At 36.0% G+C, this 23,752-nt stretch overlaps 2 protein-coding genes across 2 annotated transcripts; both read left to right on the forward strand.

Moving 5' to 3' along the window:
- Positions 1–726: 726 nt before the first annotated feature.
- LOC137385325 (carbohydrate sulfotransferase 11-like) lies at positions 727–3,330 on the forward strand. Its single transcript, XM_068071774.1, has 4 exons — positions 727–1,164; positions 1,900–2,039; positions 2,136–2,248; positions 2,808–3,330. The coding sequence occupies exons 1-4, from the start codon at positions 907–909 to the stop codon at positions 3,062–3,064; spliced, it is 768 nt and encodes a 255-aa protein (XP_067927875.1). The 5' UTR covers positions 727–906; the 3' UTR covers positions 3,065–3,330.
- An 8,547-nt stretch (positions 3,331–11,877) lies between these two features.
- Positions 11,878–17,055, forward strand: LOC137410594 (carbohydrate sulfotransferase 14-like). The gene is made up of 4 exons (XM_068096037.1): positions 11,878–12,347; positions 12,945–13,084; positions 16,277–16,389; positions 16,580–17,055. Exons 1-4 carry the CDS (start codon positions 11,904–11,906, stop codon positions 16,834–16,836), a joined length of 954 nt encoding a protein of 317 aa, XP_067952138.1. The 5' UTR covers positions 11,878–11,903; the 3' UTR covers positions 16,837–17,055.
- Positions 17,056–23,752: the final 6,697 nt, after the last annotated feature.

Here is a 23,752-nt window from a genome sequence, read left to right on the forward strand (position 1 = left end):
CAAAATGTAATTGTATCTACAAATTGATTCAGCGAGTACATACATCCATACATTTGTAACCTAATATATAACAGTATGTACTAGGGGAAATATTGACAAAGATCACTTTTCAAATAAGAGCAATAATAAATCTGAAGAATTATATATATAGTACTTTATTAGCAATAATTTAATTTCAAAAATAGAAATGTTTTTCAAATTAGGCCATACAACAATAGTAAAACAAAAAAAGGCAACAGTTGGCCATTAAAATTGAATAAATAGTCTGACAAATGGTGTTTAAAATGCCTTTCATTGCTAAGAGAACAGATGTTAGGTGGAAGATCTTTAAAGCATCTGACAATGATATTTTCAAAATAATTGTTAGTGGTCGTATGTAATTTGTTCACATCACATAAGTTGAAATGAGTTGAGAACCTGTAACTGTCCTGTAAAAAACGAGGACATGAACCATGAAAAATCTTGAAACCTTGAATTGAAGAAAAATAAACATTTAGCATAGGCAGAGTAAGAAGAATTAATGTAATGCGTGTGCAATCAGTTGGGAGAGACCCGTAGCCAAGGAAAAGGGACACTTAAAAAGAAACAATAGCGTTATTGTAAAGGCACACGATAGTCTGTAAAGATGCACAATAGTCGCATCTACATAAATAGATCCCTCCTACAAGCATCAATCAGTTGCGCGCTAGTATTGCAGGACATATTTAGTGCTAAATGGAGCTGGGTCGGATTTTCATAGTGTGTTTGCTAGTAGCATTTGTCATAGTAATCTCTGTTCTACATACTTCTCGATTTAGAATACGTGCTTCACCAAGGACACAAAGATTAGTTCCAGTATCAATCTCGGGTAGATCTGGAGAGTCACTAGTGGTCGACCCATCTTCAGAGATTGAACAGAAATCATCAATGGAACTACAAGTAGAACAGTGGCGACCGGACTGGTACTATGAGAAAGACATCGGCACTTTATTGGACAATCGAATTAAAAATGCAAGGGAGCGGTGTATAAGTTTCAATAATACAAAAAATGCTTGGAGTAAGGAGCCGCATCCTGAAGTCACTGTATCTGGCTGCCTGGAGTATTGTCATACCTACAAAGCTGCAGGCACCTTCTGGAAAAGGCTCTTAAAAAACTCAAGGAGCAGTCAACTTCAGTCACCGCTAGTATGTAGCTACGTTACCAACTGCTTGAGTTATATGTTGATTCTCTATTTATCTATCTTAGCCAGCTGCTACCTTAGCTATCTGCTATCTTAGCTATCTGCTACCTTAGCTATCTGCTATCTTGGCTATCTGCCACCTTAGCTATCTGCTATCTTGGCTATCTGCTACCTTAGCTAGCTGCTATCTTAGCTATCTGCTACCTTGACTCTGTTATCTTAGGTATTTGCTACTTTAGCTATCTGCTATCTTAGCTATCTGCTATCTTAGCTATCTGCTACCTTAGCTATCTGCTACTTTAGCTATCTGCTACCTTAGCTATCTGCTACCTTAGCTATCTGCTATCTTAGCTATCTGCTACCTTGAATCTCTGCTATCTTAGGTATTTGCTATCTTAGCTATCTGCTATCTTAGCTATTTGCTACCTTAGCTATCTGCTATCTTAGCTATCTGCTACCTTGACTCTCTGCTATCTTAGGTATTTGCTACCTTAGCTATCTGCTATCTTAGCTATCTGCTACCTTAGCTATCTGCTACTTTAGCTAGCTGCTACTTTAGCTATTCATTTACAACAACAATTGTAAGAATAATGACTTCAGCAACTACAGAGATGGTAAGAGAACAAGTAAACAAATAAATGCTAAAAAATACGCCATATTTAACTTTTATATAATTTTCTTGGACTACAATGGATACAACTGATTATTTTGCTGCTCATGAGAAAATATTTCTTTTTAGAGAGTGACTACCACAAGAAACCCATGGCACAGGCTAGTGAGTCTCTACACACATCAGATGGTATCGCTCTCTGGAACCCATCTGCAACAAAAGATAAATAAATTTTGCTTGAAAGATTTTAAAAGACGGCCAAGCTTTCGGTAGGTGCATAATGCTGTGTAGGCATAAGAGTGTACATAGCACTTCTAGAATAAAGGTTCGCGGCATGTCAGTGAGTTGAGAAACTTATGTTTCAGGGAGTTCATCAAAAACTGTGTTATTTCTCAATGGAGAGCGAATAATTTCAATTTGCACTGGATGCCAACGATGGAAGGTTGCGACATCTGTGGTGGTCATGTTGACCTAATCGGTGAGACGATTACCTATATTAAGCTATATACATGTATGATCTGATATAGGTCTTAGTAGTAAGATTCTGTATATTAACAATGTCATATGTGGGTATTACTAGTGCAATGCTGTATATTATTTAAGTCACATGTGGGTCTTGTTTGTGTAGTATTGCATATTATTAAGGTCACATGTAGGTCTTGCGAGTCTAATGCTGTATAGTATCAAGGTCACATGTGGGTCTTGCTAGTGTATTGCTATACATTATCAAGGTCACATGTACGTTTTGCTAGTGTAGTATTGCATATTATCAAGGTCACATGTGGGTCTTGCTAGTGTAATGCTGTACATTATCAAGGTCACATGTGGGTCTTGCTGTGTACTGCTGTACATTATGAAGGTCACATGGACACAAGGTCTTGCGAGTGTAATGATGTATAGTATCAAAGTCACATGAGCTACAGTCATATGGAACAGATGATCTTAGTCATTAACATTGTACTCTTTTGAAGGCAGCTTCAACAAGTATAGTAAGTGCTGTGTGTCACTGTATAAGTGCTATAACTCTATTTATGCAGTGGCTGTTGAGAATATCGCAGAAGAGTCCAGCTACATCCTCCAAAAAGCCGGAATAAAAAACGCTAAAAGCTTCGTCTCACAAATTAGAAAAAAGTCTATACGTACAAACGAGAAGCAAGCTTTGTCAGCAGATTATCAAAGCTATTACAAAAATATCGATATTGCGGATATACGCGCTCTCCAAAGCCTGTATGCTTTTGATATATATGCACTTGGCTATCCAAAAACGCCCTTTGTCGATTTCCAATACTCATAAGTTTTACAGAATGTCTGTTGCAGATCTTTATATATTGTTTATATATAGTATTTTTGTTTAAATAACTATCTTTTGTTAGGTATATAATTTATGATAGCACACTCTTTCTATGAATAGAAAAATCCTGAAATTTATGCTAAAAATAGTTAAATACTGCCATACCTTTGCTCTCACAGTGTTTATAGCTCATCTATGTACACATCTATGTACGCATCTATGTACGTAAACAAGCTAGTTGAATGCCCAGCTTTTGCACAGATAATAAAAAACAGCCTATAAATGTAATGTAGTTACCATTGCCTATATTGACTTATTAGCCAATGGCAAAATTAGCAAATTAGCTAATCTGAGTAACATTTAATCTTATATAAATTTGCTTTTTCAATTTGATTGTCCAATAAAGTGCCAATGTCTTTTACGTAGTACCAGTCCGGTCACCAATGTTATACATGTAATTCCATTGATGATGCCTCTGAAGGTGGCACCACCACTAGTGACTCTCCAGATATATCCAAAATTGATACTGGAACTAATCTTTGCATTTCTGGCCAAGCATGTACAATTATTCCAAATCATTAAGCAGCAGAGTCACTTGAAAATTGACAGATAGATTACTGGCCAATCAATGAAGGTTTAGTGAAGGAGAGAATTTACATCGAGTCAAGGTCACCTAAATATATCTATTGTGACTGTTTGTATGCACTTGTGCAAATGTTTACATGCACAAGCGACGGCTGTCCATATTTATTTATACACATAAGCAATGGTGTATTTGTAGCCTAAAGATCAAGGCAACTGCTTCCTTAGCTGGAAAACTGAGTTTGTCTTATTAAGTTTTAACTTTTTTTAATATAACTTTTTATATATTCGGGAAGTCTTACTATTTTTATTGGAGTTGTCTGCTCAGATGAATGAGAAGCTGATAATTGGCGCTTCAACTATTTATAATCTGTAGATACAGTTAAACACTTAAAACGTTGTGTGTTACAATGTAAAAGTTAGGGCTGTCTCTACCCCAGCTAGTAGTAAGCAAGGGCTCCCATCATGTTACTACAAAACCTGTATGCACCATAGTTTGGTAATGGAACCAAGATTAGTGACAAGGAAGCCCTTGCCACATGTTATGGTAACTAAATTCACTGGATGTCATACAGAAACAAAAGATTTTATACTCAAAGTTCCTGTACGACCTTCAAATTTCCGGAATTCAAGCGATAGCAATTCACAATTTACCTATATTAGCATAAACACAAACAATTTTTCCGGGCAAACAATGAAAGTAGCAGAGCGCATTTTGAAGAATCTTATTTTATTCAGACATGTTTCTGCTAATGGTTTTACAGTTTGAAATTGCAAATATCTGTTTGTTTCAGGTCCAGAAGGAAAACAAAATATACTGTCTACAAAGAAACTTTGACTTACACGAAAAGTTTTTAAGTTTCTTAGAATATTTTTTGTGATAAAATAAAAACATTTGGTGCCTATTGAAATTGTGAAAAGCTTTTATCTAAAAAGAACAAGTTTTGCAAATAGACTGTTCCTTTTTAATTCCCAGTAGCTGGGAGTATTCCTATTAGTACTGTATATTTATATACATATACGGTATGGGCAATCATATACATAAATAAATATGTGTACATATACTTATAGAAGTAAATGGTCAAGTCTAACAGTTGACTTCTTGTGTGTTTCTCATTTACTAGCAGTGTGATGTTGTGTTTATATGTTGTGAAAAAAAAGTAACATACATGCATGTATAACATAATACAGTAAATGCGTATATAGGAATATACTTTACCTGAGAACACAGGTATACCAATCAGACAAATTTATAATAGTGCTCGTTATATGTATATACATACATACATATAAATATGCAGATACTGTAAACACACATATATATATATATATACGTATATATATAAAATTGTTTCCTCACCCCGGTTAACCCATATGGGTGGTAAATTCTGCTCTAACTCGGGTCTCCTACCAGAGACCTGAGAGTTTGAGCACTCGCCTCAAGATCTTAGCTGTTCCCAATAGCGCACTTTTCTGCAACTCACCTGAGTTGATTGCTGTTGGTATTTGGGCAAGCCACATTTTATGCGCCGGTGTTATTGCACCCAGTGCCCCAATGACTACTGGGATTACAGTTGTTCTTACATCCCAACATTTTTCAATCTCTTCTCCAAGAGGGAGATATTTCTCTACCTTTTCTTTTTCTTTGCTGGCTATATTGTAGTCATTGGGTACTGCTATATCTATTATAGTAGCCCTCTTGTTCTCCTTGTCCACAACCACTATATCTGGTTGGTTTGCTAGGACATGTTTGTCAGTCCGGATGTAGAAGTCCCAGAGGATCTTAGCGTGGTCATTTTCATTGACCTTACCAGGAGCTTCCCACCAGTGTTGTGGTTTATTAAGGCCATACTCATCACATAGATTTCTGCACACAACACTTGCGACATGATTATGTCACTCAGTGTATGCGTTTCCTGCTAGCTGCTTGCATCCACTGATGATGTGTTGGATGGTCTCAGGTGCATCTTTGTACAGTCTGCATCTAGGATCGTCTCTAGTGTGATAGATTTTTGTTTGGAGTTGCCTTGTTGGGAGCACTTGCTCCTGGGCTGCCATGATTAACGACTCTGTATTGGCCGTTAGGTTTCCTTTGTTCAGCCACATATATGTCTGGTGAAGATCACCAACCTTAGATATTTGTCAGTGGTAAGCACCATGAAGAGGTTTCATGTGCCAGTCAATTTTCTCATCATCAGGGCAAAGCTCCATTGTCAGAGCAGCTGATTGAAATTCAGCTAGCAACTTATCTGAAGTGGCCATGAAGGCTGCATAGGCTTTGATGCTTTGTTCTTTCTCTTTCACTGTCTGCTGTACACTTTTGAGTTCCCTACCGTCATCTTTCCTATCGAGATACAATGTAGTAGTATTAGATTTTGGGTGGAGTGCTCCATGCATGGTCAGCAGTTTACGAGTTGCTATATCTGTTTCCTTGATGGCTTCCTCAGTCCACTTTATTATGCCTGCTGGATATCTTATTACTGGCAGTGCGTAGGTATTTATTGCCATGACTTGGTTCTTGGCATTGAGTTGGCTCGGTAGGACCTGCCGAAGGCGTTTCTTGTATTCGGTAACGACTTTGTGATGTACCTCGGCTTCGTGGTTGATGTTGTTTTGCATAATCCCCAAGTACTTGTACCCTTCTTCTATATCTTTGCTAGTACCATTTGGCATTCTTAGGCCATTTGTGAGCATAGAATGGTCTTTCTTAAGAATTAGCCTTCCACATTTTTTAATACCGAAGGTCATTCCGATGTCCTTGCTGTATACCTGAGTGAGGTGTATTAGCAAATCAATGTCCCTTTCCTTGTTAACGTACAGCTTGATGTCATCCATGTAGAAGAGGTGGTTTATTTTGGTGCCACCCTTAAACTGGTACCCATATTGAGTCTTCTCCAGCATATTGCTTAGAGGGTTTAGGCATATGCAGAAGAGCAGCGGTGATAAGGAGTCACCTTGATAAATGCCTTGCTTAATTTTTACACTCGCCAGCTCTTTGTCATTAGCCTCCAGTTCCGTCTTTCATTTGGTCATTGACATCTTGATGAATGCCACAAGAGCAGGGTGAACATTGTACATACTGAGGCACTCAAGTATCCAACTATGGAGAATTGAATCATAGGTCTTTTTGTAGTCAATCCAAGCCATGGCAAGATTGGTATGCCTTCTTCTGCTGTTTTGACAGACAGTCCGATCCACCAGTAACTGTTGTTTGGCTCCTCGGGTGTTGCGCCCAATTCCTTTCTGAGCACTGGTCATATAGTGACTCATGTGCTCTTCCAGTTTGTCTGCAGCTATTCCTGAGAGCAGTTTCCAGGTGGTGGGCAAGCACGTTGTTGGTCGATAGTTTTTGGGAATCGGCCCCTGCTTTGGATCTTTTATCAGAAGTACAGTTCGTCCTTTGGTCAACTATTCCGGATGGTCACCTTGTTCTATTAGGCATTCCATCTGCTTAGCCATTCTAGTGTGAAGTGATGTCAATTTCTTCAACCAGAAGGCTTGAATCATGTCATAGCCAGGTGCTGCCCAGTTCTTCATACGCAGCACTCTGCACATGATGCCCACTTCGCTGATGGTGAGTTCTTGCTGAGCCACAGTGTGTTGGTGGTTCTCTTTAAGCCTCTTCAGCTAATTTGCACTGGTGTTATGAGTAGTCTCTTTCTCCCAGATGTCCTTCCAGAACTTTGAAGTGCTGGATCGGGGAGGATCTGACATTGGCCTCTGCAGTTCACCTTTGAACTAGGAATACACTCTAGATGGATTAATAATGAACAGTTTGTTCATTCTCTTGTTATCCCGCTTTTTGGTGTACCGCTTCAGTCGTGCCGAGAGTGCTACTAGCTGCTGTTTGGCAGATTCTAAAGCTTCTATTGTGGCTTCCCTTTTTAGACGCTCCAAACTGTGGTTAGATCTCTCACTGAGCCTACTAACTTTCTTGCGCAAGTCCTTGATCTTATTTTGTAGCCTCAGCTGCCAGGATGGAATAGCTTAAAGACTTGTTGGCAGTGGCTTAATACTCATCTCCTCCAAGATGACGGTTGCTGTACTGTAGATTAGGGCATTAGTCTCACTAATCGATCCAGTTGAGATCGACACCAGTGCCAAGTTAATGTCTTCTAACAGCTTCTTAGGTATGGTCTTGCTAACTCTCTGTAGTGGTACCCTGCTTCCATAATCATTAGCAGCTGGCATCTTGTTGATGATATTTTCCGCAAGCTCTTTCACCCTTGGGTCAAGGTGCATGTGTTCTTCAACCTGTGAGCCAACCCAAGATTGTGTATGTGTGACAGTGTGTGTTGATATACACTCATCGTTGGTCGAGGTTACTTGGGTGAACTGTTCCCTAATTTCATCTACCTCAAGTTCCGATATGAGGTGCCGCTTGATTATGTTACTACTCTGAGCTACAAGTTGCTTAGCAGTTAGTGGCAATTCAGGACGCATGTTTATACACAGTTGATGCTTCCTTCCCATGTAACCCCACTTTTGAGGTTCACTCATAAAGTAGCACTCCATGAGGTCCTTGTTATCAGTTCGAGTCCATTTTATCTGTTTTGAACCAGTAGCCTATTTTTCACTGCCTTGTCCTGGTTCAGCTACAGGCAGCGCGGACCTTGTTTGACCCGGCGACGTCCAAGCCGGCATGGCTTTGGTTATTGCACTCATCATAGAGGTTGTAGACATTATACAAGCAAGGGCCTTGCCTAAGGACCACCAGAAGGGTGCAGGTGTTGGGGTTTGAACCTGGGACCTAATGATCACTGTCCCGATACCTTACCAACTGCGCTATCTGTCCTGTATATATATATATATATATATACCTACGCACTGCCTGTAATAAGATATCCAACAGGCATAATAAAGTGGACTGAGGAAGCCATCAAGGAAACAGATATAGCAACTCGTAAACTGCTGACCATGCATGGAGCACTCTACCCAAAATCTGATACTACTAGATTGTATCTCGATAGGAAAGATGGCGGTAGGGGACTCAAAAGTGTACAGCAGACAGTGAAAGAGGAAGAACAAAGCATATGCAGCTTCCATGGCCACTTCAGATAAGTTGCTAGCTGAATTTCAATCGGCTGATCTGACAATGGAACTTTGCCCTGATGATGAGAAAATTGTCTGGCACATGAAACCTCTTCATGGTGCTTACCCCCGACAAATATCTAAGGTTGGCGATCTTCACTAGACATATATGTGGCTGAACAAAGGAAACCTAACGGCCAATGCAGAGTCGCTAATCATGGCAGCCCAGAAGCAGATGCTCCCAACAAGGCAACTCCAAACAAAAATCTATCACACTAGAGACGATTCTAGATGCAGACTGTGCAAAGATGCATCTGAGACCATCCAACACATCATCAGTGGATGCAAGCAGCTAGCAGGAAACGCATACACTGAGCGGCATAATCATGTCGCAGGTGTTGTGTATAGAAGTCTATGTGATGAGTATAGTCTTAATAAACCACAACACTGGTGGGAAGCTCCTGGTAAGGTCAATGAAAATGACCACGCTAAGATCCTCTGGGACTTATACATCCGGACTGGCAGGCATGTCCTAGCAAACTAACCAGATATAGTGGTGGTAAACAAGGAGAACAAGAGGGCTACTATAATAGATATAGCAGTACCCAATGACTACAATATAGCCAGCAAAGAAAAAGAAAAGGTAGAGAAATATCTCCCTCTTGGAGAAGAGATTGAAAAATGTTGGGATGTAAGAACAACTGTAATTCCATTAGTCATTGGGGCAGTGGGCGCAATAACCCCGGCGCATAAAATTTGGCTTGCCCAGATACCGACAGCAATCAACTCAGGTGAGTTGCAGAAAAGTGCGCTATTGGGAACAGCTAAGATCTTAAGGCGAGTGCTCAAACTCCCAGGTTTCTGGTAGGCGACCCGAGTTAGAGCAGAAATTACCACCCATATGGGTTAACCGGGGTGAGGAAACAATTTTTTATATATATATACATATATATTTATATATGTATATACATATAACTATACACATAACTACTCATATGCAGGTAAATATCTATGTGCATACACATAACTATAAGCTATACTATAATATATACATTACTATTCCAAGCAGATAAATATCTATGTGCATACACATAACTATAGACTATACTATAATATATAAATAAATATTCATATGCATGTAAATATCTATATGCATATACATAACTACAGGCCATACTACTAGAAATTCTCCTGTCATACAGCCCATGACCAAAGTGATATTGGAAAAAAGAAAGGGTACTGATGGTTGAGAAATGCAATATTAGCAGTCAAATGGCACTGCAGTGCAATAGGATAACTGCAATGGTAGCTGTAATGTACTGGGTGTTATTATGTACAACAAACAGCAATAATGAAAGGAAAATATTATATATTTTTATCTGTTCCCTCGCAATAGGAGAAATGCAATATTAGAAGTAAAATGCACTGATATTATTAGAATAACCAATATTATTAATATAGTAATACAGTAATAATAGAGAACCAATGCACAATTTTGTTTACATTTCAAAACGTCATAGCTAACAGTATCAAGAAGTTGTGATATTTATATAGATTTAAAAAAAATCTATTTAACAAAACTATTTAGAAAAAATAATAATAGTAACATATTGCCCAACATCAGTCACTATATACTTTGATCTTGTAAATTTGAATGCTTATTCTTATAATTAAATCTTATAAAATCGAATAATTATTCTTATAATTAAATCTTATAAAACCGAATAATTATTCTTATAATTAAATATTGTAATAATTTCATAAGAATTGTTAGAAAAAATACCATCACCATTTCCTTTACTTTCACTGCTTTGGACATCAGTTGGAATACCAAAGTACTCCTAAGTGTCCAAAATGTCAGTTACTTTGAAATCGGCAAAACAGAAACGATAACTTTTCAGTACTTCTACGTTAATTACTGAAACCTTTGGCAATTCGACAATGCTATAAACTGGTAAAATGTGCACATTTTCTTTTTGTGAAATGCGCACAACTTAATGGTTCTATTCTCTGTCGCTCGGCGTTTAGTTAGCCGGTCTTAATTTTAATAAAAATAAGGCTTGTCAAGTTTTAATAACAATTTCAGACCGAATTAATTTGTATATTTATGTATAATCCGATCAGATGGGTAAGGTTTAGGAAATTTTCTACAAATAATAAAAACTTGGTAACATATTTAAATAAGTTTATGTGTTTTGTATCGTTATTATACTTCAATGACTCCATTGAAAAATGGTTAAATTTGTTGATGAGATTTCGTTACAAGAGTTCGCTACGCCCACAGATAAATAATTTTTGTGAGTTGTGTGCACATATGCATTCATCATAAATCTCTCAAACAATCGCTTCGCTCGTGTTTGGTCGTGGGATAATATACCGGTATACATAACTATTCCATGCAGGTAAATATCTATATGCATACAAATACATGTAATTATAGACTATACTATATTAAATACATAGTTATTCATACACAGGTAAATATCTATGTGCATATGCATAACTATAGGCTATACTATAATATATACATAACTATTCATATGCAGGTAAATATCTATATGCATACACATAACTATAGGCCATACTATAATATATAAATAACTATTCCATGCAGGTAAATATCTATATGCATATACATAACTATTATAGGCCATACTATAATATATACATAACTATTTAAGGAAACTTTACTCTGCACAAAAAAGTAGCTGCACTTGCTCATGATAAAAACACTAAAAAATTAAAGCATTTCTTATCTTATTCCCCAAAGTGGTATGCGACTAAAAGTTTATACGATCATGTAGTCTCAACATCCCTACTGATATGATGAGCTCTCATTTGATAGCGAGAATTGCTCACTGATTTTTAGTAGAATATAAAGATTGATTTGTAAGAGAGAATACATGAAATGGGGTGCTCCCTTAACGAAGCTTTATAGTTGCTCAGGGATAAGTGTATTACCGAGGACATGTATCGAATTATATTCATTGAAGTCTAGAGTGGGAAAGCCTTTGTTAGACTCATGACTTGTTCAACTCTTCCCTCGTTGCTCAGCCTTCAATAGCCTAGTCTATGTAATCACATTCTTAAATACAAATGTGGGTAATATTGATATTGGATCGGCTAAGCTAACAATGGCAACTCCACGCCTCTTTGTGTTTGCTTAAATAAAGCTATGATGGGCATTCAGCAGGGGTAGCCTAGTACTGTACTTGCTACTTCAACACCCATGGCAGTGAATTCTATTAAAAGGTTCGTGGTTTCAGTCAGTGTTTTGTTGCTAACTGCGACTATAGCGTTTATGCTACTGGAACTGAACACTCAAAAAGACAATGATAAACTTATCGTAAGTGTTAAAAAGCCGCTCTTAGCTAAAAATTTTAGCAACTTGAGAAACACCATCGACACAGCCACTCACCTTGAGCACTGGTTGCCCGATTGGTATAATGTTTCCGATGTTGATATTTTGTTAAAAAATCGTGTGAGGATGGTTAGAGAAAGGTGCGAAAGCTACAATGGTGAGAGAAACATCTGGAAGACAAAGCCTTTACTAAGGATGGTCAGGTCAAAGAGATTAGTCTATTGTTGCACAGCCAAAGCCGGCAGCACTTTTTGGAGAAATATACTGCAGAGGGTGACAGAGACAGATGTGAGAGGAGCACCAACTAAAACGGTAAGTGGAAAGAGAGAGGAAGCGGGTGAGCAGTGAAATGGTAAGTGAGAGCCATGTTATTGCACAATTTCAGCAGTTTGTAGAATAAACTGGAGAGTGAGATTTCTAATGAAACCTCTTCTTTGGTGGGTTTATTGAGCTGTTTATTTGATGCTAAAGAAATACCCAAATCAATAACATGATTTGTTGTAAAGTATAGCAGATCTACTAGTTCAACTAAAACTACAACAATAAGCTATGATTGAGCATTTCTAGTTTAATGCCATAATATATTTTAGCACAGGGTAGAAAAGCAAACACCAAGCAAGTTAAGGATGTATGTATGCCTGCATTTTACCAAAACATACAAATAGAACATGCGTTATCCAATGGGAAAATTTTTAAGTAGGGTCTACAGAGACCAGAGCAGAAGCAGTCAAAGACCAGACTCCAGTGAATATTCGGAAAAATTAATCTACCAAGGATTCGATTGTATACTTTTTTGCATCTATAGTTTACTCGGAAATGACATGTTATTCTATAGCTAGTTTAATGTCTATAGTCAACAAAGCTACATGTAAGACATTGTTGCTAGCTGCTTCCTGATTTACATTGTAGATGTTTACAACTGTAAGAAATCCTTGGCATCGGCTGGTAAGCATGTATATACAAAAGATTGAGACGGTGTACGGACGTACCTTGAAGAGCCATGTTCGACAGTTCTGTTCAAAAAAAGTCAAGGGCAAACCAAGTTTTAAGTGAGTGGCCTTTGTTAAATAATATACATGACCTCAATTATTTCTTCTAAATATCTCTCACACTCTACTTTAGATGTCATTTGTTACTGTTATATAACATATATCTGTTGTGAACAGTATGTTAGTAATCATGGATTGCAGTGAGTTGAGATGTTCCCATTGTCGAGAGATCAGGTGAGACAAAAATTTGTATGAGATTAAATAGATCTTTTGTAGAGACTCATTCATACAAAATACAGCTTAACCAGAAGTTCAAATATCTAAATTAGAAGCAAAAATTTAATATTCATAAGAAGATACCAACATGCTGTTAAGAAAAATGCTACAGCTTACAAATAAATATAGCTAAAGATGGCATCTTTGTCAGCAGCTGTGTTCATAATAAAATGAATCATTCAATGGCCATCTGAAGTTGTTTGGCAGCGGGAGGTTGGCAGGACGCTTTGATCGGTATTCGTTTGCCTAGCTGGTCTAGTAGCCTTAATAATTCATATTCGTATATTATCATGATAGATAATGAAGCAACTTCTTGTATTTGCTTCCTAACTATATCTAAGCCTGAACAAATATGATCACAGCTTTTAGGCAAATTGATGATCTATATATATATAATAAAAATTGTTTCCTCACCCCGGTTAACCCGTATGGGTGGTAATTTCTGCTCTAACTCGAGTCTCCTACCAGAGACCTGGGAGTTTGAACACTCGCCTCAAGATCTTAGCTGTTCCCAGTAGCGCACTTTTCTGCAACTCACCTGAGTTGATTGCTGTTGGTATTTGGGCAAGCCACATTTTATGCGCCGGTGTTATTGCGCCCAGTGCTCCAATGACTACTGGGATTACAGTTGTTCTTACATCCCAACATTTTTCAATCTCTTCTCCAAGAGGGAGATATTTCTCTACCTTTTCTTTTTCTTTGCTGGCTATATTGTAGTCATTGGGTACTGCTATATCTATTATAGTAGCCCTCTTGTTCTCCTTGTCTACCACCACTATATCTGGTTAGTTTGCTAGGACATGCTTGTCAGTTCGGATGTAGAAGTCCCAGAGGATCTTAGCGTGGTCATTTTCATTGACCTTACCAGGAGCTTCCCACCAGTGTTGTAGTTTATTAAGGCCATACTCATCACATAGACTTCTATACACAACACCTGCGACATGATTATGCCGCTCAGTGTATGCGTTTCCTGCTAGCTGCTTGCATCCACTGATGATGTGTTGGATGGTCTCAGGTGCATCGTTGCACAGTCTGCATCTAGGATCGTCTCTAGTGTGATAGATTTTTGTTTGGAGTTGCCTTGTTGGGAGCACCTGCTCCTGGGCTGCCATGATTAACGACTCTGTATTGGCCGTTAGGTTTCCTTTGTTCAGCCACATATATGTCTGGTGAAGATCGCCAACCCTAGATATTTGTCAGTGGTAAACACCATGAAGAGGTTTCGTGTGCCAGTCAATTTCCTCATCATCAGGGCGAAGGTCCATTGTAAGAGCAGCCGATTGAAATTCAGCTAGCAACTTATCTGAAGTGGCCATGGAGGCTGCATAGGCTTTGATGCTTTGCTCTTCCTCTTTCACTGTCTGCTGTACACTTTTGAGTCCCCTACCGCCATCTTTCCTATCGAGATACAATCTATTAGTATCAGATTTTGAGTGGAGTGCTCCATGCATGGTCAGCAGTTTACGAGTTGCTATATCTGTTTCCTTGATGGCTTCCTCAGTCCACTTTATTATGCCTATTGGATATCTTATTACTGGCAGTGCATAGGTATTTATTGCCATGACTTGGTTCTTGGCATTGAGCTGGCTCGGTAGGACCTGCCGAAGGCGTTTCTTATATTCGGTAATGGCTTTGTGACGTACCTCGGCTTCGTGGTTGATGTTGCTTTGCATAATCCCCAAGTACTTGTACTCTTCTTCTATATCTTTGATGGTACCATTTGGCATTCTTAGGCCATTTGTGAGCATAGAATGGTCTTTCTTAAGAATTAGCCTTCCACATTTCTCAATACCGAAGGTCATTCCGATGTCCTTGCTGTATACCTGAGTGAGGTGTATATATATATATGTATATATATATATACATATATATATATGTATATATATATATATACATATATATATATATATATATATATATATATATATATATATATATATATATATATATCATATGTGAAAAAAACATTTTTCACACATTCAGTATATATATATATATATATATATATATATACTGAATGTGTGAAAAATGTTTTTTTAGCAAATTTAGTTAAAGTCTGATAAGGAGGTTGTAAATACGTCATGAGTAACTCTACTAGTAATGACCTATGCAATTTAGAATTCTCCTTGTCATTCAATTATTAGAAAAAGGGCAGACAACTTGTCAGGCAGTATTTTACCATAGATTGATGAACTTACACAAATGCTTGGTTGAATCGATAATCTAATAACCTTTTTCCGTCAACCGAGGAGTAGACCATAGATTTGGCTAGCATGTAAGGTCAAGTGTTAAATAATGTTGAATGCTATGGAAAAAATTTTTTGGGTGATAATATTGATGATATTGATACCAAATAAATTTATAATACCATTACAATATCTTGTAATGCAAACTCGTTTATACTCAAAATATCCAAGTTAAATTATTAGGATTTTAATGAAACCTAATTGTTTAACCTTTAAGAACATAAACTATAACATTCTTTGAAGATCAAGTCACATGAAGCAAGTTTAATGCATAGATTTTAGGTTGATCCTGAGAAATTTCCTAATTGCATTGACTGACCTAATTTTGGTTCCTACTCGGCAAAATGACTGCACACTCTTCCGTATTATTACTATCTTAATTAGGTCATTGCAAATTTTTCTTTTATCCTCAAGTAATATTGTTCATCATTTGTAGATTTTTGCGATCGATTCAAATAACAGAAAAAATAAATACATAAATAAATACAGGAAGTAGATGTACAACCTGTGTGTGCGTGTGTATTCGTCTAGTTTATTTTGGTCTAGTCAGAGGTTGTTTAGTCGGAGAGCAAATCCTTGGTTAAGTTGTAGAAGATATGCCCAAGTTCTTCAAATAAATTTTATCATATTTTACTAAATGACTGCTGCCAGCCTCCCTATGAAATAACCTTGAAAATCACCTACAATATGTCACCCATCCTATATTTGAGTCATTACTCTGTTTTACTAGAGTGTTTGTGAAAGATTGTGTGATTGCTGAATGGCAGCAACAGAGGTACAATATTCACTGGCTCCCAAGCACTGAAAGATGCAAAGTCTGCAAATCCAGCAACGACTTTATAGGTAAGTTATTTATTTCCGATGTGGCAGTTTTGGTTTTTGAAAAATATCCACTCAAACTTTAAGCTATTAATATTTAAAGTTAAAGTTTTTCCTAAACATTCTCTTAGGGTGCAACTATAAAAGCTCGATATAATAACAATGCGACGTTAAGTGGTGTTTTGGAAATATGCTCCTCTGTGTGTACGTACAGTGGCCGTGGAGAATATGGAGCCAGAGGCAAACTATATACTAAAAATGGCAGGATTGACTGACCCATCAACTTTCTTTAACAACACCAGAAACGAAACAATACGAAAAAATGAAAAAAAAAACTTATCCTCCAGCTACCAGAGTTACTATAAGGGAATGGACACAGAAGACATTGAAACACTCCAAAGAATTTATGCGTTTGATATATATGTCCTACAATATCCACAAACGCCGTTTGTAGATTTTGACAAGTCATAGAAGTATTTTAGATCGATTCAGAAAACAGAAGAGATAAATGCCTAAATACATATTGGATGTAATAGATATCGAAACTGTGGATTGTGTTATGATAGTCTATTTTGGTGTAGTCAGTGGTTGGAAGGTTCCATGATATGTACAGCAGAGCCTTGCATAAGTTGTTGAAGATATGCCCAGGTGTTTTTAATAAATTGTACTACATTTTATTAAATGGTTCCTGGAGGCAGATTTATGAGGTTATGAGATTTATGAGATCTACCTATGAAACAGATTTGCATTCTTTCATTTTCTTGCAATGAGTGAAATGGCAAGACACTGTAAAACTAAGACAGACAGCATATCAGATGTCAGGAATTTTGACTATCAACAAGTAGTGAAGGCAGTGCTTGACCCTGTCAGCTTAAAAGCAGTGTTAGTTCAGAGCCTATTGACATATAAACACACAAGCAAGTGCTTGAGCATTCCAGAAGACGACGTTGTCCAAATACCTCAAATGGTCGAGGCTCCCTCAACCCAACTCACTCTGCGGATTTATTGGAAAACTATGCTTTTACTACAAAAGAATTTATATTAAAAGGTTTTTTGAAATAGTAAAGAAGTGATCTGTTTTATAATATCTAACCAATTCTGACTATCCAAATGCTTGTGCAAAATTTAGCAGCTGAACATTTTGTTGAGATGCTCCAAGTTGAAGGATGAATTGCTACGCTTTGCTGCGCTTTGCTGCGCTTTGCTGCGCTGCAACACTGAAAATTGAGAAAAATAGACAAAAACCTTTTATTTGGCAATGTATTGTAATATAATGTATTGTAATATAATGTATTGTAATATAATGTATTGTAATATAATGTATTGTAATATAATGTATTGTAATATAATGTATTGTAATATAATGTATTGTAATATAATGTATTGTAATATAATGTATTGTAATATAATGTATTGTAATATAATGTATTGTAGTATAATGTATTGTAATATAATGTATTGCAATATAATGTATTGTAATATAATGTATTGTAATATAATGTATTGTAATATAATGTATTGTAATATAATGTATTGTAATATAATGTATTGTAATATAATGTATTGTAATATAATGTATTGTAATATAATGTATTGTAATATAATGTATTGTAATATAATGTATTGTAATATAATGTATTGTAATATAATGTATTGTAATATAATGTATTGTAATATAATGTATTGTAATATAATGTATTGTAATATAATGTATTGTATTATAATGTATTGTAATATAATGTATTGTAATATAATGTATTGTAATATAATGTATTGTAATATAATGTATTGTAATATAATGTATTGTAATATAATGTATTGTAATATAATGTATTGTAATATAATGTATTGTAATATAATGTATTGCAATATAATGTATTGTAATATAATGTATTGTAATATAATAAATTCACAATCTATCAACTTTGAAGCGGGTAAATAGAGAAGTGTCATTATAATCAGTCTATGTTCAGAAGTGTCCAGCAGTAAAGCGTAACTTCAACGAACTTAGAGAAAATGTCACTGTTTTTAGCTAGATATAGTATTCTTAAAGTCACTCGTTGAAGACAAACTAACGTAAATGTTTTGCAATAAAAATGTAGGTCATATGAATTCAAACAGACTTGTAAATAAATTGGAAACACTCAAAAAGATTTCAAAATAGAAAAGCCGTTGTCCAGGACATCATAGAAAGATGTATGTCTTGACTTACCTTCAACTAGAGCAAAGTTAGAGAACTCCTGTAACAGATTTTAAAGATGCGGAAAGGCGGCGTGGGAGACCCAAGTGTGTTCTACAAATTTCTTTGACTAGCATTTTATACAGGCTCTATTATATTATTATTATTATATTGTGAGCTATGTATATTTTAATTTTTTTCACATGACTCTTGTTCTCTGTAAAGTTTGTCTTAGATGCTACAGCTAAGATTAGAATGCGAGTGATAAGTAACACCATCAAGGTACACATGGCTGTTCTAAGCTTTCCAAGACTATGTAGCTACAGACAACTTACGCCTGGTTCACCTGGTCCTTGACTTGTCTGAGATACTATTCAGGACAAACTCCGAGAAACTCGAAGTTTATTATGATATGTCAGGTTTCTCTAGATTATTCAAATCTCACGAACATCAGAAAATGTGGTCTACACAAATTGCGGTGAGTTTAATCAACCTTGACCTATAAAGGTGAGCTATAAACAGGCTTCTGTTACCAGAATGTTCCATCTTAATGCAGAAGAGAGCCTAGAAAAGATAAAGGATTTTCTTTTTATCATTGTCCTTAAAACATTGTATTATATTATTTATCATATGCATGATGTGTTTTATATTATGGTCAACTCTATCAACTTTTCTCACAAAATTCATTTTGTGTTAAGGAATGGGTAACCAAGTTATAGGCAATAGTGAGTGCTGATTCTCCGTCGCGTTCGGACATTTGTAAAAGCATGACTGAGTTTCCATCACCACATAGTTTGCTCAGGTAGATTCTACTCACACATGCAACGAAACACTCATTGGTTATTATTCTGTTGATTTCAAAAATGGGGTTTAGGGTTTTCTGGTTATCTAGCTTACATAAAACATACATGAGATTTAAAAACAGCTTCAAGAAGAATTCTTACAGATGTTCTGCTATACAGCCCAGTCACAAAAGTTTATTTATATGAGATGAGTGAAAATGGTTTTAATATGAACAGACCCGCATTACGGAGTACGTGTAGCCTATTAACATTGGGTGACACAAGAATTTTATAACTTTACACAGTACTAATATTTCATGTTTGAATTATTTCCAAACCAATTATAAATTTCCATTTATAGTCTTGCCTTTTTGCAATGAATGTTTGGATGGTGACAACTCTGCATTTTAGTTGTTAACTATGTTGTACATTATATATATGCATATATAGCGATAAACTGAAAAAGATTGGCTGTTTTTATAATTTTAGTCAAACTAAAAATAAAAGATTATGCGTGTTGAAATAAGTTTGATAAAAAAAGAATAAAAATTTATCTAATGGTGAACTGTGCTGATGCACTTACAATAGATTTATATGACTTAGTTATGCGTATCTGAAAGTTTAGGTAGAATTAAAAAGCACCGTAATTATATTAGCGATAAAATTTGTTTTACTGATGAATACTAGGCTATCTTAGCAAAGTTCTTAAAAAACCTTGACCAACAGGAAATAAGGAGGTAATAAGGATTTTCCCAGAGAGCTAAAATTTTAGTCACCCGAGTAGATAGAAAGCCATACCATTCTTATAAGACTTGGAATCTGCTATTGACTTATTGCTGTTCATGGGGAAGCGCACTGAACTATTGTTTCACGAACACGGAAAAAGGCTCACAATTAAAGCAAAGTTATCTCCCTTGTAAGAGAACCCTACTAACATTTCCTGTCTACTACTAACTCACCAATTTTATTGTCTTATGTTAAGTAAAACATCGCTGTATCCGGGTCTAAGGCGCCACAAGGGTTGTTTCGACGTGTTTTGTTTTGACGTGTCTCGACACGCCTTCACTTCCTACAATTATCTTCCATCCAAGCTTGGCATTATGAAATTTGAATTTCAACGAGTAACACGCAACTGATGAGTTAATAGACAATTTTTCTGTTCAGAACACTTTGGCATTTATTATTAATTTGTTTCGTTGGACTTTTTGATATAGCTGTGTGAGTGTTTTAAAAGACGGCAAAAGGTTTGTGCCAATAATTTTCTATTTTGTATAACATTGTTATTTTTTGTATTGCTATGGAAGAACTTGTAAATATGTTAATCAATTGTAGATTTCATGGTTTCGGTGTTGACTGAATAAAACAGCAACGAGTCATCTCCAAATCAGTGAATCAATTCCAGCTTAATACACTTGCCAGCTACGAACCTAGCGTAAACCGCTATATCCCTTGTAACAGGGATCGCTAAACATATTATGGAAATGTCAAAGGTTGACTTGCAACAAAATTCCCATTACAGTTATTTGATATGAGAAGATTCACCATGTCTTACTCTGTTGTGTTGTAGGTGCAAAATATGTAGAAAGGTGATTACAAGCTCAAAAACGGAAAGCCGCCGTAGATTGGAATCTCTTTATTTCGATGACGTAGCCACGAAATTTGGTTATCGTCTTGTCACGTATGTTCTCACGTGATTTGAAAGGCCAATAAAAAGCTCAATATAAAACTTATCGTAGTACTACATTGTAGTTTATGACAAACACTTCGGGTTTTACTGAAGACCCCATATCAAATATAAATGCTCGCTACTTTACAGTTTTGTTTCGGCCTAGTCTAATCGGCAAGTCGTAATCTGATCATGTGACCCAATACTTCACAAATAATTTTTGCAGCACTTTCCGATTATCACAGGTGACCAACAGGCTCGTCATGATTATCAGACAATGATATGTACTCCTTCGAGGTAAGGTTAAAAAGTTAAATGAATTTTTACGGTAAGTTATAAGATATCAGTGCTAAAAGTGACAGCATTACAACAGCATTACAACAGCATTACAATGACGATAAAACAGACGCGTAAGAACGATAGACATGGTTTTATTGAATGCGTGAAGTATATTTGTGAAAATATTTCGACGAATAAGGTTGCATGAAAGTGTAAACAAAAACCATCTCTCACAAATGCGTCACATTTGAGTCGTTTTGGAAAGAGAATCCAAACTACGGAGGTCTCGCGTGGCTGCGATTAACTGTTCGTTTTTGAGTTTTTAAGAGCTTGTAATCACATTTCCACATATTTGGCACCTACAACACACCAGAGTAAGACATGGTGAATCTTTTGATACCAAATAACTGTTATGTGAATTTTGTTGCAAGTCAACCTTTAACTTTACCATATCCATAAACATAAATATTTCCATAATTTTATGGAAATGGATATGGAAATTTTATTTTAGAAGTATGGAAATATTATGGAAATGAATTATGGAAATGTTATGGAAATGGAAATAATATGGAAATGAATTATATAAATGGAAATAATATGGAAATGAATTATGGAAATGTTATGGAAATGGAAATAATATGGAAATGAATTATGGAAATGGAAATAATATGGAAATGAAAAAGGGAAATGTTATGGAAATGGAAATAATATGGAAATGAATTATGGAAATATTATGGAAATGGAAATAAAATGGAAATGAATTATGGAAATGTTATGGAAATGGAAATAATATGGAAATGAATTATGGAAATGGTATAGAAATGGAAATAATATAGAAATGAATTATGGAAATGGAAATAATATGGAAATGAACTATAAAAATGTTATGGAAATGGAAATAATATGGGAATGAATTATGGAAATGAATCATGGAAATGGAAATTGTGACATACACGTAATCCCTGCCTTGTAACAACTTTTATAAATTGGGTAGACAGGCTGTTGTCGGATCTCCTTTAAGCATAACCCTAGTATCGCAAGCGCATAAACTAAAAATTTATGTGTTATTAGAATAAAGTGCTAAACGCATGAATAGACGTGTGTACACCAAACATGTATATATTAGTTTTTATGAATCTTTATCCTTTTCTTTTTCTTTTGCAACTGATTTTTAGATGGAAAGATGATGAATGCTCGTTAAAATTATTTCGTACCCTCTATGTCTCCATGACATTACTTCACTTAAATACTCCGCTGTACTATAAATTATACCATTTAAAATTATTTCGTATCCTCTATGTCTCATGACATTACTTCACTGAAATACTCCGCTGTACTATAAATTACACCATTTAAGCATACAGCAGCAATCATAGCAAATAATGTTCTTCTGCAACATGAAGACATTCAACTTATTAGTTCTACTATCACAGGCCTTGAATGGCACTACCAGAAGTGTCATCAAATGCTGCATCCTTGACAAACCTTAGGCTATTGACCATGTTCACGTTGTTGGATGTTTTGTGAATATGCATTTTAGCTCTTTGTCATATAGTTAAAGGTTGACTTGCAACAAAATTCCCATTACAGTTATTTTGTATCAAAAGATTCACCATGCCTTACTCTGCTGTGTTATAGGTGCAAAATATGTAAAAACGTGATTACAAGCTCTTAAAAGCTTATAAATGAACAGTTAATCGCCGCATTACGAAACCGCTGTAGATTGGAATCAGTTTATTTCTCTGACGTAGTCAAATGATTTGGTTATAGTTTTGACACGTGATGTTCTTACATGAATCGAAAGGCCAATAAAAGGCTCAATATAAAACTTCTCGTAGCACTAGTTTATGGCAAACACTTCAGATTTTACAGAGGAGCCCTTACCAAATGTAGATGCTCGCTAGTTTACAGTTTCTTTTCGGCTTGGTCTAATCGTAATCTGATCATGCGACCCATACTTCCTGCCAAACAGCGCGAATAATTTCTGCAGCATTTTTCGACTATCTCAGGTGATCGTCAAGCTCATATTTATCAGAGGATGATATGCAATCCTTTAGGCTAAGGTTAAAAGTTAAACGAATTTTTATGGTAGGTTTTGAGATATCAGTGCTCAAGGTGGCAGCATTACAATGATGATGAAATAGACGCTTAAGGGCAATAGACATGGTTTTATTGAATACGAAAAGTATATTTGTGAAAACATTTCGACGAATAAGGTTGCATGAAAGTGTAAACAGAAGCCATCTTGTTCAGCTATTCCCATTTGAGCAGTTCCAGAAAGGGATTCTAATCTACGGCAGTTTCGTGGTGGCAGCGATTAACTGTTCGTTTTTGAGCTTTTAAGAGCTTGTAATCACATTTCCACATATTTGGCATCTACAACACAGCAGAGTAAGAAATGATGAATCTTGTGATACCAAATAACTGTAATGTGAATTTTGTTGCAAGCCAACCTTTTATGCACCACCAGTCTGACAGTTT

This window comes from Watersipora subatra, chromosome 1 (genome assembly GCF_963576615.1).
Source record: "Watersipora subatra chromosome 1, tzWatSuba1.1, whole genome shotgun sequence".
NCBI lineage: Eukaryota > Metazoa > Bryozoa > Gymnolaemata > Cheilostomatida > Watersiporidae > Watersipora > Watersipora subatra.